Below are 15,745 nucleotides of genomic sequence, written 5' to 3' on the forward strand. Positions count from 1 at the left end.
CACAGTTCCGGAATAAAGACACACTAATTTCAATAGTTTTGCAATCTCATTTTGGCCGTAACTTTTGGTCCTTCGAGCTGGATCAAGTCCGAACAGAATACGATTTTAATATACAGTCCACATACACAATTTGGTGAATATTTGAAGCAATCGACAAGGCAAGCTAGCAAGCAACAGGTTTCAAGATGGCAGAAGTTGTCGCCAAATTACGCAAAACACGTGGATACGTGAAGGCGAAACTTACGAGAATAAGAACACAAACGTCACAAATCATCGACGACAAAGGCAGACTCGACAAAGAGGAAGCTGAAACGAGATTGGAAAGGTTAGAGGAAATCTATCGAGAATTTGAGCATGTTCAACAACAGTTGTTAGAACGAGTAGACGACCTCTCCGAGGAGGACACGGCGGAAGAAGAAGCCTTTGAGCAAAAATATTTTGAGGTAAAGTCATTACTAAAGCGTTCCACAAAGGTGCCTTCGGAAGGTACTGAATTTAGTAGCACGAATGCTATCGTGCAATTATTGCAACAACAATCTGAAATAATTTCGCAAATAGGGCGTGGCACACAAAGCGAGGTGTCAGCCAACTTACTTTTAATTGAAAACGAAACATTATCGGTCATATTGTCACGTCAGAGATTCTCAATCGTGTGGCTATGAACGCAAATTCAACTAACCTAGACACTAGAGTCAAATTACCTACAATTAAACTTCCGCGTTTTGATTGAAAAATAGAAGAATGGAAATGTTTTAGCGTTAGTTTCCGTTCAATAATACACGATAAAGCTAACCTATCAGATATCGAAAAGTTTCAATACTTGATTTTGTCGATTTCGGGCGACGCCGCGAAAATTATAGAGTCTATAGAGATGACAAGTCAAAATTACAGAACGGCTTGGGAATTGTTACAGCAAAGATATGATCCAAGGTCGTTAAAAAAGAAGCACATACAATGTTTGTTTTCAATGCCTGTGATAGCGAAGGAATCCGTGAGGATCCTTCGAGAACTAATTGATTATACTTCCAGATATTTGCGAGTTTTGAAGGTTTTAGGTTTGCCCACTGATTCTTGGGCTGAACTCATATTACATATGCTAGAAAACAAGGTTGATACAAGGACTTTTCGTGCATGGGAAGAGGAGATAGAGACAAATGAGAATCCAAGGCTAGTCGACATGATGGAATTCTTAAAACGAAGATGTCAAACCATAGAGCGAATCGAATCTAGAGCAATCGAAAAAACAGAACTAACAAGGACGGTGAATAGAGAGGTAAAGGTGCCGTAATGACAGGTACAAAATCGAACTCCTCTGCAAAGAGTGAGGCTATTAAAAAGACAACTCTAACAACCGCATTAGAGTCAGGTAAGTGCTATTTCTGTAACGGTAATCACTTAATCTATTTTTGTGAGAAATTTTTATCCATACCTGATCGTATCAAAGAGGTCAAACGATTACGGTTATGCTTGAACTGCCTTAAAAATGATCATTACGTGCAAATGTGGTCCTTGCCAAAAACGTGAATGTACCAAAAAACACAACACGTTGTGTCACATGTCACAAATGAAAAAGGTTTTGCCAGCTGAGCCAGAGTCGTCAATTGATTCAACAAGTTCAGAGTCTCAGTCAGAGACAAATAATAGAACAATGGCCAAAAATGTAAGCGTTCATCATTCTTCAAGTGGTAGACATAGACGTCGCATACTCATGGCTATCGCAATGGTTGAAGCCACTCAACGCAATGGTAACACTTTATCCGTCCGCGTACTGCTTGATAGTGCAAGCGAAGCTAACTTCATCACAAAATATACGCACAATAGATTAGGATTAAAATGCGATAGAGTATCCGAAGTTATTTCTTGTCTAAATGAGATAGAGAATAAGATTCATAGTTCATGCGATGTACAAATCAAGTCTAAACATTCTAGCTTTCAGTTAAACGCTCAATGTTTAATCGTATCTAAAATTACCAAATACTTGCCATCCGTAGAAATAGATTATAAGAAATTGCAAATTCCAAACAATCTTAATTTAGCCGATGCTGAGTTCTTTAAACCTGGCGCAATAGACATGCTACTCGGCGCAGAATATTTTTATGACTTAATGGATAATGGAAAAATTGAACTAGGAGAATGTTGGATAGCGAAAATTGAATTCGAAAACAAAACCTTTATTGCGAAATTTTACAAGCTCTCGACGCTCGGGTACAGAACAAGGAGAAGTAAGTAAGTAAGTAACTAGCCCCATGACGAGAGCCGTCGCTCGCTAAACGAAACTAGACAACGCTCGCCACGACATCTGTCGCCGAAGCGATCACTGAAGGTTGAGTTGCTGCCCTGAGGGCGCGCTAATTTCAAAGACGTAAAATAAATGCAAAGTAATAGAAATGACTAATTATGAGCGTGAACACACCGCCCACCAAGATTAAGTAATTAATCTTTATCAATCTACAGGCAATTTGCACAACTTAGTGATGGCTCGCTTGACGATACCATTAGTCGTACGAACGGTGACCACTCGCACTAGACCATCTTTGCCAGCGTGCGATTCAATCACATGACCAATCTTCCATTTCAGAGGGGGAAGATTATCCTCCTGCAGCAATACAAGATCATTGACCTTGAGATTCTCCTTAGTCTTCTTCCATTTGGTGCGACTTTGTAGGTTGGCTACATATTCCGCCGCCCACCGCTGCCAGAATCCTTGAACGGCTCTTTGTATTGACTCCCAGTGATCAAGTCTATTAAGTTTGATGTCCGATAAGTCCACCTCCGGTAGGCTCGTTAAAGGTCCGCCTATTAGAAAATGACCTGCGGTCAAAGGTTGTAGATCCGAAGGATCCGACGACAAAGGCGACAAGGGCCTGGAGTTTAGGCAGGCTTCAATTTGGACCAACGCCGTTGTCAACTCCTCAAATGTAAATAGAGTATTACCCATTACTCGTTTTAAATGAAATTTGCAGGATTTTATTCCCGCTTCCCATATGTCTCCCAGATGGGGAGAATATGGAGGGATGAAGCTCCATTCGATATTCATTTCTTGCAAGGTGTCACCTACGGCACCATCGATAGAGGTACGAACAAATGAATAAAGCTCTTCAAGTTCACGGCTTGCTCCCACGAAGTTCGTAGCGTTATCACTGCAAATCTTGCGCGGCAACCCTCTGCGTCCCACGAATCTTCGTAGAGTGGCTAGAAATGCAGCCGTAGATAGTTCGCTGACGGCTTCCAAATGGACAGCCTTGGTTGCAAAGCAGACAAACAAGGCTACGTACGATTTACACGTTTTCCTGCCACGTCCTTTATTAACGAGCGTGACGATTGGACCTGCAAAGTCCACTCCTGAGACAGAAAATGCTCTGGAAGGTTGGATTCTATCGGCTGGCAGTGATCCCATTGATTGAATTAATCCCTTTGGATTGTTTTTGACGCACCATACACAAGCACGGCAAATTTGACGAATCAAGTTCCTGGCGTTCAATGGCCAGTATTGTCTACGTATTGAAGAGAGCAACAGCTGTGGCCCTGCATGTAATAGAGCACGATGTTCCCTTTCGATAATCAACCGAGTTATCTTGCATTTGGCAGGTAATAGTATAGGGTGCTTTCTCGTGAAGTTCCAGGGTGCCTCACGAAGGCGACCGCCCACCCTAAGGATACCGTTTTCATCCAGGAAAGCGTGCAGTTGCTGCAACTGGCTAGTTCGGCATAACTGCTTATGAGTTTGCAATTGTATTACATCCTCCTTGAAGTGAAGATTTTGCGAATACTTAATCACTGCCTGATGAGCTTCTGTCAATTCCAACATAGACAATTTGGTTAGAGTTCTGTCGTCCGGACTCTTGCGACAATTCGAAATGAACCTGAAGCAATAGGCTAACGATCGTACAATTTTTGTTAATGTGGAACAATCCTCGACAATCTTGTGTGTGATATCGTTCGAAATTGAATGCAAATTCAAATTGCAAATTTGAGCGTCTTTTTTGTACTCCATCTTGGCGAAAGCAAGATCATCGTCGTTAATCTGGCACCGTTCATCATCAATAGTGGAGTGATGTGGATCGCATAACCATTTGGGACCGTGCCACCACAGCGAATTATCTAGTAGTTGTGCAGGTGTAGCTCCTCTGGATATTAAATCCGCGGGATTCTCAGAACCCTTCACGTGTCTCCAATGTTCAGCAGGCAGAATGTCAGTGATTTCAGACACTCGATTACCTACGAAAGGCTTCCATCGATTCGAATCTCCGCCTATCCAGTATAGGACCACCATCGAGTCCGACCAAGCACGTATTTCCTCAATAGGCACAGTTAACGTTCGTTTTACATTGTTAATTAATCTTGCCAATAATACTGCGCTGCACAATTCCAACCTAGGGATTGATTGCCTTTTCAGGGGAGCAACTCTCGCCTTTGAACATAATAAATTGACAGATACCTCAATAGAATGACAATTAATAGATCTTATATAAAGACATGCACCGTATGCATTTTCGGATGCATCACAAAATCCACATATTGAAACTCGGCTGTTTCCCGAAGAGTTAATAACTAATCGTGGTATACGCAATACATTCACGTCAATCAAACTCGCTTGAAACTCTCGCCATTTAATTAAAACCGTTTCTGGGAGAGGATCATCCCAATCTAATTTAGTTTTCCATAAACTTTGCATCAGAATCTTTGCGCTTGTCAGGACTGGACCGATTAATCCTAAAGGATCGAATAGCTTACTTATCGCCGACAAAATTTCACGCTTCGTGGACGCACCTGACGTTTTTTGAGCCGTGAATCGAAACTCGTCCGAGCTAGGATTCCACTCGAGACCTAATGTTCTGATAATATCATTTGCCTCTATATCTAAGTTTGCGCTGGACTCTCGCAATTCTACTGGAACATTCTCCAATGCAAAATTAGAATTTGAACACCATTTATGGGCTTCAAATTTGCCCTCGGACAACAAATTGACTAACTGCTTTTGCAAAATTTGTGCGTCCTCGATCGTGTTTGCACCGGTAATTATATCGTCCACGTACGTATCATTTAATAACGCTCGAGCCGCCAATGGATAACGCTCTGACCCTTCAGTAGCGAGTAGCCTCAAACATCGTATAGCTAGATAGGACGCACACGCTTGACCATAAGTAACCGTATTTAATTGATACTCTTTTACGGGATCGTTGTTTGAGAACCTCCATAGAATGCGTTGAAAATTACGATCGTCACTGTGTACCGACACTTGGCGGTACATTTTTTGCAGATCGGCAGTTATCGCTATATCGTAAAATCTAAATCTAATAACAATGTCAACTAAATTATCTTGCAATGTGGGCCCGACCAAAAGAGCATCATTCAATGACGTGCCCTTATTATTTTTAGACGATGCGTCGAACACGACACGTAGTTTAGTACTAGTGCTGCTCTCCTTTAGCACGCCATGGTGAGGGAGATAAACCACGTTTTTGCAATTATCTAGAGGTTCGCTTGCGATCGACATATGCCCTAATTCGATATATTCGGACATGAACCTTGCATATCGAGCATAAAAAGCGTTATTGCCCTTGAACCTGCGCTCAAGTTGATACAATCGTCTCAATGCTATTTCCTTGTTATTGCCGATAAGTTTATTTGTCTTGCGAAACGGTAACCTTACAATGAATCTACCGTCATCCGCTCGTGTGGTATTTTGCTCAAAATGTCGCTCACACTCCGTTTCGTCAAAGGATAGGTCTCCTCTCTTATTATCGTCATAGCTTTCCAGTTTCCAAAATCTTTCCAGGTCCTTGCTCAATGAATCTTCAGACCTTAAGGAACAAATCATCGCACATAATGATTCTTGCTTGCGGAATTGATCTTTTAACGCGATAGGCTGCATGGAACCAGCGATTACCCAACCAAATTTGGTATTTTGCAAAATCAACCGATTTCCGCCAAGATAAATTTTACCCGTTTCTAGCAAATCATAGTAAAATTCCGCTCCTAGCAACATGTCTATTGGACCAGGTTTGTAAAATTCAGAATCAGCTAAATTAATGTCATTCGGAATTTTCGACTGCTCAAACTCTATCCTCATGGATGGCAAACATTTAGCAATCTTTGGCACGATAAAACATTGAGCGTTCGTTTCGAAACTAGAATGCTTTGACTTAATGTGCACATCGCACGAATTGTAAATTTTGTTTTCTGTATCGTTCAAACCGGAAACGATTTCCGATACTCTGTGTCGTTTCAACCCTAGCTTATTGTGTATATCTCTCGTCACGAAATTGACCTCGCTCGCGCTATCTAGAAGTACACGCAATTGAACTACGGAACCATCACGCCGAATAGCTTCAACGACAGCGGTGGCCATAAGCACGTGACGTCTTTGTGAATTATTTGAAGCATGATGCACCGACATGCTATTTACCGATTTTTCCTTGTTTGCTTCATCTTGAGATTGCGAGTTGATTGGTTTATCTATAGACGCTTTACCTTCTTGCGCTAAGTGACATAACGTATTGTGCCTTTGCGTGCACTCTCGACAAGGACCCATTTTACAATTTTTAACAAAGTGATCATTCCTAAGACAATTTATGCAAAGTCTCAATCGTTTGACTTCATTGATGCGATCGGGTACCGATAATGCTAGAAACTTGTCACAGTAATAGATAAAGTGATTCTCATCATTGCAAAAATAGCACTTACCGGAGCCTAATGAGGCTGATAACGTTGTTTTCTTAATTGACTCGCTTTTGTTATAAGATTGCGATTTCGTACCTGTCGTTACAAATCCCTTGTTTCGATGCTCACCTTCCTTGCTAGGCTTTTCAATTTTATCAACCGTCCTTGACTCAATCCGCTCTAGCGTTTGGCATTTTCCTCTGAGAAATTCCAACATGTCCGCCAGACTAGGATTCTCGCTAGATTTTATCTTTTCCTCCCAAGCACGAAGAGTTTTGACGTCAACCTTTGTTTCTATCATGTGTAAGACAAGCTCGTCCCAAGCTTCTGTAGGGGAACCTAGAACCTTTAGTACTCGCAAATGCCTGGAAACATAGTCTATTAATTCACGAAGTGCCCTCGAGGACTCCTTCGTTACCGTGGGCATGGTAAATAAGCATTGAATGTGCTTCTTTTTGAGTGACCTGGGATCGTCATATCGCTGTTGCAATAAGTCCCACACGGTCCTATAGTTTTGACCACTTAACTCAATCGATTCGATGATTTTCGCGGCTTCACCGGAAATAGACGACGTTAAATATTGAAATTTTTCAATGTCCGACAAATGTGGTTTATCGTGTATAATGGAACGAAAATTGTCAAAAAAGAACTTCCACTCCTCGATTTTACCGTCGAATCGCGGAAGTTTTATCGTAGGGAGCTTAACCCTATTGTCGACATTATGCGAATTTGCTGTAATGGCTACGCGATCGAGAATTTCTGTTTGGCGTGCAAGAATGGCCGCGATTGCCTCGTTTTCTGCACTTGGTGTAATGGCCGACACATCGCTGTGCGCCCCGCTCCCGATACGTTGTATCAGCTCGGATTGCTGTCGTAACAATTGAACGATTGTACCGCTTGACTCGATGCCTTCCGATGGCACTCTCATAAATCGTTTTAATACAGATTTTACCTCGAAGTATTTCTGTTCAAATACCTCTTCCTCGGCGGTGTCGTCTTCGCTGAGATCGTTCACCTGCTCAAGCAATTGCGTTTGGATAGCCTCAAAGCCTCGATAAATCTCCTCTAGCTTTTCCAACCTTGACTCGGCTTGCTCCTTGTCAAGCTCGCCTTTCTCTTCGACAATTTGCAATGTCTGCGTTCTTAACCTTGTGAGCTTCGCCTTTACGTATCCACGTGCCTTCCTCAGATTGCCGGCGTTTTCCGACATCTTGGATCTATCGCTTGGTTAACTTGCCTTGTGGAATTGCCGTAAATGCGTTCACGTATTTTCCGAATCAGACTCGAATCGTTTCTGGACTGTGATTCGACCTCAATCCGGCTCGAAGGACCATATGTTGGATAGCGAAAATTGAATTCGAAAACAAAACCTTTATTGCGAAATTTTACAAGCTCTCGACGCTCGGGTACAGAACAAGGAGAAGTAAGTAAGTAAGTAACTAGCCCCATGACGAGAGCCGTCGCTCGCTAAACGAAACTAGACAACGCTCGCCACGACATCTGTCGCCGAAGCGATCACTGAAGGTTGAGTTGCTGCCCTGAGGGCGCGCTAATTTCAAAGACGTAAAATAAATGCAAAGTAATAGAAATGACTAATTATGAGCGTGAACAGAGAACATTAATTAATTTTGCAAAATATTAAACTAGGGTGGATAATTGCTGGTCCTATGCAGTCTGACACATCAAAGAATCAAGTTTGCAATTTGAATTCCTTAAGAGTAATGATATGTTCACTAAATTCTGAAGAGTCATTAAATTACAGTTTAGAGAAATTTTGGAAGTTAGAAGGTTACGACGATGAAAAACAAATTGCATCTGTCGACGAAAAACGTTGCGAAAAACTTTTCGAACAAACTATTGCGCGATCAAGCGATGGGAGATTTATAGTCAGATTGCCATTCTGTGAAGGGAATAGACCTATCGGCAACAATAGAGACATAGCTTTAAAACGATTAAATCAATTAGAACGTAAGTTTAAAGGCGACAACACATTTCATGACAAATACATTAATTCCATGCAAGAATACGTTAAGCTAGGACACATGTCTATTGTGAATGAACCTATTATTGATTCAGAAACCATTGTTTACCTCCCGCATCATGGAGTAGTTAAGGAACAAAGCAGTAGTACTAAATTACGCGTTGTATTCGATGCATCAGCGAAAAATAGTAGGGCTGTGTCATTGAACGATGCACTGCTAGTCGGTCCTACATTGCAAAACGATTTAATTAACATAATTATTTGATTTCGATTTCATAGAGTAGTCATAACTGCTGATTTACAAAAGATGTATCGTCAAATTTTGGTGCATGGCATTGATAGAAACTTTCAGCGTATCCTATGACGATTCTCACTTGACGAACCTGTGAAGGAATTTCAATTGAATACAGTCACTTATGGGCAAGCATGTGCACCATACTTGGCTATACGATGTTTGCAAGAATTAGCAGCGAACGAATCTGAACGATATCCTCTTGCTGCACGTGCATTGTTAAATGACACCTACGATATTATTATAGGGATTGATACTATTAATGATGCGCAAAATTTACAAAGACAATTAGTCGCGTTGTTAGCGGAAGGACAATTCTTAGCTCACAAATGGTGTTTGAATTTAAGTGACGTATTGGAAAACGTACCTATTTAATTGCGTGAATGTAATGCCAATTCAAATATTGATATTAACAATGTAGTCAAGACATTGGGGCTTAATTGGAATTACAGCTTAGACGAATTTTGATTTACAATTCAAACGATTTCGAGTGTTTCTACAAAACGAAAAATGTTGTCAGCAATAAGCAAACTTTTTGATCCGCTTGGTTTAATCGGTCCTGTATTAACGACAGCGAAAATATTAATGCAGAGGCTTTGAGAGATCAAGGTAAATTGGGATGCTCGTCTTCCCGAAGAAATTTTAGACAAGTGGAAGGAATTTCAAACTAGTTTAGTCGATGTAAATACGTTGCGAGTACCTCGATTGGTTGTCGGTTCATCAGTAAACAATGTATAATAATAGCTATGCATGGGTTTTGCGATGCGTCCTAGGATCTCTACGGGGCATGCCTTTATATACAATCAAAAGATACGTGTTCGGGCAAGATAACAGCTAATCTACTATGTTCTAAAGCGCGAGTAGCTCCTCTGAGACGGCAATCTATTCCAAGGTTAGAGTTGTGCAGCGCATTATTATTAGCCAAATTGATTAGAAACGTTATGCGGGCAATTCACATTTCTATTAATGAAATTTGGGCGTGGTCAGATTCAATGGTGGTGTTGTATTGGCTGCAAGGAGACATATCTCGTTGGAAGCCTTTCATATCGAATCGCGTAGCCGACATTATCGACATTCTACCAGCTGACCGTTGGAAGCACGTCAAGGGCTCTGAAAGAAATCAGACCCAGCGGATCTGATTTCACGAGGCGTTACACCTGCAAGTCTTATTGATAATCATATATGGTGGCATGGTCCAGGGTGGCTATCTGAGCCTTATGTTGAAGCACCCGAACAAGGAGCACAGTGCCAGATCAAGGGCGAAGACTTAGCGTACGTCGAGTTAGAGACCAAGAAGAGCGCTTGCATCTGCAATCTAAGTTTGCAATAGCCAGTAGCGAATAACATCATTCATAAACTTATTCAAAATTGTTTTACTTCAACGAAAATAGAGCGTACAGTAGCGTACTGTTTCAGATTTATCGCCAATTGTCAAAAAAAATTGGAAGAGTGTTGAACGGATTGACCATACAGGAATTAACAAGGGCTCAAATTACAATAATAAGATATTCGCAGAATTCATTCTTCATGGAAGATCTACATCATTTGCAAGAAAAACCAACTAGCAAGCTACTACAATTAAAGGCATTATCAGGGTGGGTGACCGTCTTCAAGAGGCACCCTGGAGTTTTGAACGAAAGCATCCTATTCTATTACATGCTAAGTACAAGTTTACACGTTTGATCATCGAGAGAGAACATCGCAAGCTGTTACATGCTGGCCCTTTGTTATTACTTGCATCAATACGGCAACAGTATTGGCCTTTAAATACTAGGAATCTAGTGCGTCAAGTTTGTCGCAATTGCATTCGATGTGTCAAGACTAGTCCTAAAGGATTAACACAATCTATGGGATCACGACTCAGTGCAAGGATCACTCCTTCACGAGTATTCAGCATCACCGGTGTTGATTACGCTAGGCCTATCATTACACTCGTTAACAAGAGACGCGGTAAAAAAACTTGCAAATCCTATATAGCTTTATTTGTCTGCTTTACTACAAGAGCCATTCACTTGGAAGCAGTGAGCGAATTATCTACATCAGCCTTCATGGCTGCGTTACGACGTTTTGTGGGACGAAGAGGAGTACCACACAAAATCTGCAGTGACAATGTCATAATTTTATTGGAGCTAAACGTGAATTAGATGAAATCCATAAATCCGTTCGCACATCTGTTAAGGAAACCATTGGCGATGCTTTACAACAAATGCACATTGAGTGGACATTCATCCCGCTTTATTCACCCTATCTAGGAGGAATATGGGAGGCAGGCGTGAAAAGTTGTGTAACGATACGCCCCTCCACCGTCCGTGAGCCTCCGTTCTGTCCATCGAGCGACGAGCGCCGAGCGTAGCAGGGGACCACGTGCGCGCACGACCGAACTTCGCCGTGCGACCACGCGGCGACACGCGTGCCGACCGTGGCGTTTCACAACGCTCCCACTCCGGCTTGGCCGACCGAGCGCGCGGATTGGCTTGCCCAGCCGCGCGTTTGGATATATAAGCCGGCAGTGGGAACGCACAAAGCAGATCCGTCCGACTACCCGACCTGTCTAGAGACCGAGCGGGGTGCGCACGATTGAACACCGCACGGGGTGCGCACGATTGGACACTGTACGATTGGACACCACCACTCACAGCGGCCGGTGCCTAGAGTTTTTCCGTTGGTTTGGTTAGATAAGATGATTGGTTGGTGTCCAATCGTGCTGTGTCCAAAAGAGTGTCACCCAGACCGAGCATTCTCGATCGCTTCCTTAAGACGAGCATTCTCGTCGCACTCCGATATCCTCGACGGGCATTCCCGTCGATATCCTCGGCCGAGTATTTTTGATCAGTCGACTCCGATATCCTTGACGAGCATTCTCGACCAATCACGTCCGAGATTCTCAACGAGCATTCTCGTCATCATCACCGGCCGAGCATTCTCGATCAATCACCGTCGTCCTCGAGTACCTTCACTGCCGCACCGACATACGGCCGCGTTTCGTAACTTATTCATCAGCAGGGCATAAGCAACCTGTCGATCAAGCGCTCCACTTGCACGGGGCGCACTCGAGCGAATCGCGGAGCCGAACGCGCCGTTATTTTGTTATTCTCATTTATTTTGCTTTATTTGTTTTGAATGACGCGCGTATTATATACCAGAGCTCATGGGAGATACTCAGTGCGCAACAGCAGCGCTAGTAACCGGAGAAGGACGTGTGTGCGCGCCACCGTCTAGTGTTATAGTAATTTTGTTATCTGTATCGAAAACAAACATTAAGAGCTCACAGTTTCGGAATAAAGACACACTAATTTCAATAGTTTTGCAATCTCATTTTGACCGTAACACCCTCCCCGGTGAAATCCTAATATCTTTTATTATATCTAGCCTCTCTTATTTTACTATCTTTCACCTGTTTCTGCATATCTCTTTTTTTTTCTCTAATTTCCTCTATTAAATTTCTCTCTTCCCTTGGCATATTATCTATCGCAATTAATCCCCAGCCATTCCTATTATAATACCTTCCTCTTTCTCTATCATATAGCCCTATCCATCCTTTTCTTTTTTTTTCTTCCCAACATATCTTAACCCATCTTTCTTTTCCCATTTGCTTTATTTTTTTCATACTGTTTCGAGACGGAAAATGAAACCGCGATGTACAGTCGTGTTTTTTGCGCGCTTTACTTAGATCGCGGGATGGTGCCACCTCCCCGAGATTATCTAATCGCGAAATCACTAAGTTATTCAATATATCACAGTAGCGCTGAAGACATCCGGGAGGGGAGCGCTCGCGATTCCCGTTTTCTGCGCGGATACGCGACGCGAGTCGTTCGTTTCCGGCTTCTTCTTCTTTCTTCTTACTCGAGTTTTCGGAGCAGCAACACGCATTCTGGCCGTGTGTAAGTTTGCTGAGATTCGCCACTACTCTAAGTCGCAACGTTGGACTCACGCGAGTGATATCCAAGTGATCGAGCCGATTAACAGCGCGTTTTTGTGAGTGAAGAAGAAGCCGGAGCAAACTCGCGTGCTCCGAACCGGCTCGCGTTCGCCGTCGGCGACGAGTGTCACGCGTCGATATCGTGATCACGCAGCAGCGCGGCAGCGAACGCGCTCGAACCGCGGTTGCTCTGAAGATTCTCCGTTTGGCGAGAATCGAACAATCGTGATTTTGTGAAACACGCTCTTCGCGCTCGCACGCGTGGTAAGAATTTGTGCATGAGATCTCCGGTGGCGAGATCTCTCGGCGCGCACCATTGCGATCTACGGTGGCGAGATTCCTGTGGTCACGCCATTACCACGTGGCGCGGAACTGTATCGTATTCGAAGTTTCGATCACTTTGGTGATCATGCAGTGTATCTGTGATAATCTATAAATATATTGAACTGTTTGACTCCCGTGAATTCTCCAAACAATTATTTCACCAATCTCAATCTCCCCGTAATCGTCACGATCCTTATCGTTTCGTGCGAGACGAGTACCGGCGCCTAGTCTTCTTGTCTCTTTTCTCCTTTGTCCTTCTATTTGAAAATTAAAGTGCGGCGATTTACGATCGAGCACGCACATGAAGTGTTAGTCCTTCGAGCCGGATTAAAAGATCAGACGATCGGACTTAGAGCCCGGACAATCGAACTTAGTGATCGTGAGCCAGTGAATAATACCGGGTGCCAAAAAGGTCAACATGAACGACCCTCTCGCCATGCAACACACGCGATTTCATCAAATCGATCGCGCGTTGGACAATTAAAAAAAAATTGGTCGGAATAATTATACTCCGGCAAAAGTTCGTACGCGGATGGCATCTCTCAAGGACACATGGAACCAGTGCTTTCAAGGTCACGCGGCCATTATGAAGGCCTATCCGCTGGACAAACGAGAGAAGGTCGACTATTTCCAAGAGAATCAACTGGATCTTCACGAGGACACCTACCACACCACCATGGATTACATGGCTGATTGTCTAGAGGAGGTCGAGCCTAGCGTGAGTGCGAACCAGTCTATCAACAGCTCAACGGTACATTGCAGCCATTCATCGTTGTCTTTGAGACATCTTCCCGCGATTCAGTTGCCTCCGTTCTCAGGCAAGTTAGACGAGTGGGAAAGTTTCCGGGATCGTTTTACATCACTCATCATTCAAAATAGGGAGCTTTCAGACTTTACACGAATTTCTTGCGGCAAGTTTAACCGGAAGCGCGCGTGATGCAATTGCTAGTTTAGCGATTACTGCCGACAATTTTGAAATAGCCTGGAGATCGGTCACGGCACGATTTGAAAATAAACGTCGGATGATCGAGGTACACGTTTTGACATTGTTTAATTTACCGAGCATGTCACGCGAATCGCTTTCGGATTTGCATGCGTTGCGCGACAAAGCCGACAAAGCAATCGCCGCGTTGAAACGTCTCAAGCGCTCCTCTGAAGATATGCTGAACGACATCTTAGTTTATTGCGTTTCTCAAAAACTCGACACTGCGACGCGTCGAGCATGGAAACTTAAATTCAACGATGACTCTCCCCCCGCGATTTATACCGATTTGATCAATTTTGTATCCTCGCGTGCCATCGCGCTTGAAGAACTCAAGCCGACGAAATCGTCGAAAACAAATTCGGATTTCAAGGTTACAAGTTCACCTACCTCTGCCGTGTTGGAGCCGACTTGCTCTCTTTGTCAAAAGCGTCACTTCTTAAATAAATGTTCCAAATTCCTCAACAAGAGTCCGAGTCAACATCCAGAATTCGTTAAAGAGCAGAAACGCTGTTTGAATTGTTTAAGCACAAAACACTCTCTTTCAGAGTGCAAGAGTAAATTTACGTGTCGTCAGTGCCAAGAGAAGCACCATACAATGTTGCATATATTGACTCGCCCTCTTCGTCTAACATGAATCAAGCTGTTATTACAGCAGACAATTGATGCGCTACCGTCCCCGGTTTTACTCGCAACCGCGAGAGTTGTCGTCAGCTCGCCGTCGGGACGTTTGCTGACCGTCAGAGCCTTGCTAGAGGGTCGGAAGTCTCATTTGTTACTGAAAAGCTAGTAAAACAAAATTGAAACTACAAATTTTGAAACTACACCGCCTTCGCACGATGATATCAATTTCGGGCGTCAGTGGTGTTAAAGCCGGTACTTGTAAACACGCGGTTCAAATTCAAATCTCTCCGCGTAACAAGGTCGGACCGATATTCGAAACTCTCGCGTTCGTCAGGAAGTCACTGGTTGGGTACGCTCCTCCACATGCACAGTTCGAGGACTCATGGGAGCATTTAAAGCAGCTAAATCTCACTGATGACGATCCCACAGGTTCCGATTCCATTGAAATTCTAATCGGCGTTGATTTGTACGACCGAGTGTTTCTCGACAACAGTCGGAAGGGGGCGGTTGGACAACCGTGCGCCCGAAACACTCACTTTGGCTGGGTCATTTCCGGACCCACTTCTCCTCGCGTCTCTCCCTCTCGCTCGATTAAAGTTATGCACTGCACTCTCAAGCGGGAGCTCAGTAAATTTTGGGAAGTCGAAGAACTTCCACACCAGCGTACTCTCTCTCCAGACGAAAGGCTCTGTGAGGAGCATTTTCTCGCAAACTATTCGCGTGGTGACAACGGGCAATATATCGTGCGGCTTCCGTTCAAAAAAGGTCCGCCTATTGAAGTTGGTGAGTCTCGTGTTATAGCAAATCGCATGTTAGCCACGCTGCATCGACGATTAAATCGCGATCCCGATTTGAAGAAAGAATATTGTTCATTTCTCGCGGAGTAGGAACAACTCGGTCATATGGAAAAGGTTGTAGCTACTTCCGCTAATACGTCACTCTCGCAAATAGTCTATATCC

General features: G+C 43.4%; 3 protein-coding genes across 3 annotated transcripts; 2 read left to right on the plus strand and 1 right to left on the minus strand.

Annotated features, from left to right (window-relative positions):
- Positions 1-2,443: 2,443 nt before the first annotated feature.
- LOC105203899 lies at positions 2,444-7,873 on the minus strand. Its single transcript, XM_039453151.1, has one exon. The coding sequence runs from the start codon at positions 7,871-7,873 to the stop codon at positions 2,444-2,446; it is 5,430 nt and encodes a 1,809-aa protein (XP_039309085.1).
- Positions 7,874-13,711: 5,838 nt separating this feature from the next.
- LOC105203896 lies at positions 13,712-14,798 on the plus strand. Its single transcript, XM_011172820.2, has 2 exons — positions 13,712-13,997; positions 14,059-14,798. The coding sequence occupies exons 1-2, from the start codon at positions 13,712-13,714 to the stop codon at positions 14,796-14,798; spliced, it is 1,026 nt and encodes a 341-aa protein (XP_011171122.2).
- A 202-nt stretch (positions 14,799-15,000) lies between these two features.
- On the plus strand, positions 15,001-15,672 carry LOC105203895. The gene has a single exon (XM_011172819.1). It carries the CDS (start codon positions 15,001-15,003, stop codon positions 15,670-15,672), a length of 672 nt encoding a protein of 223 aa, XP_011171121.1.
- Positions 15,673-15,745: the final 73 nt, after the last annotated feature.

The sequence above is a fragment of the Solenopsis invicta genome, chromosome 8 (genome assembly GCF_016802725.1).
Source record: "Solenopsis invicta isolate M01_SB chromosome 8, UNIL_Sinv_3.0, whole genome shotgun sequence".
Lineage (NCBI taxonomy): Eukaryota > Metazoa > Arthropoda > Insecta > Hymenoptera > Formicidae > Solenopsis > Solenopsis invicta.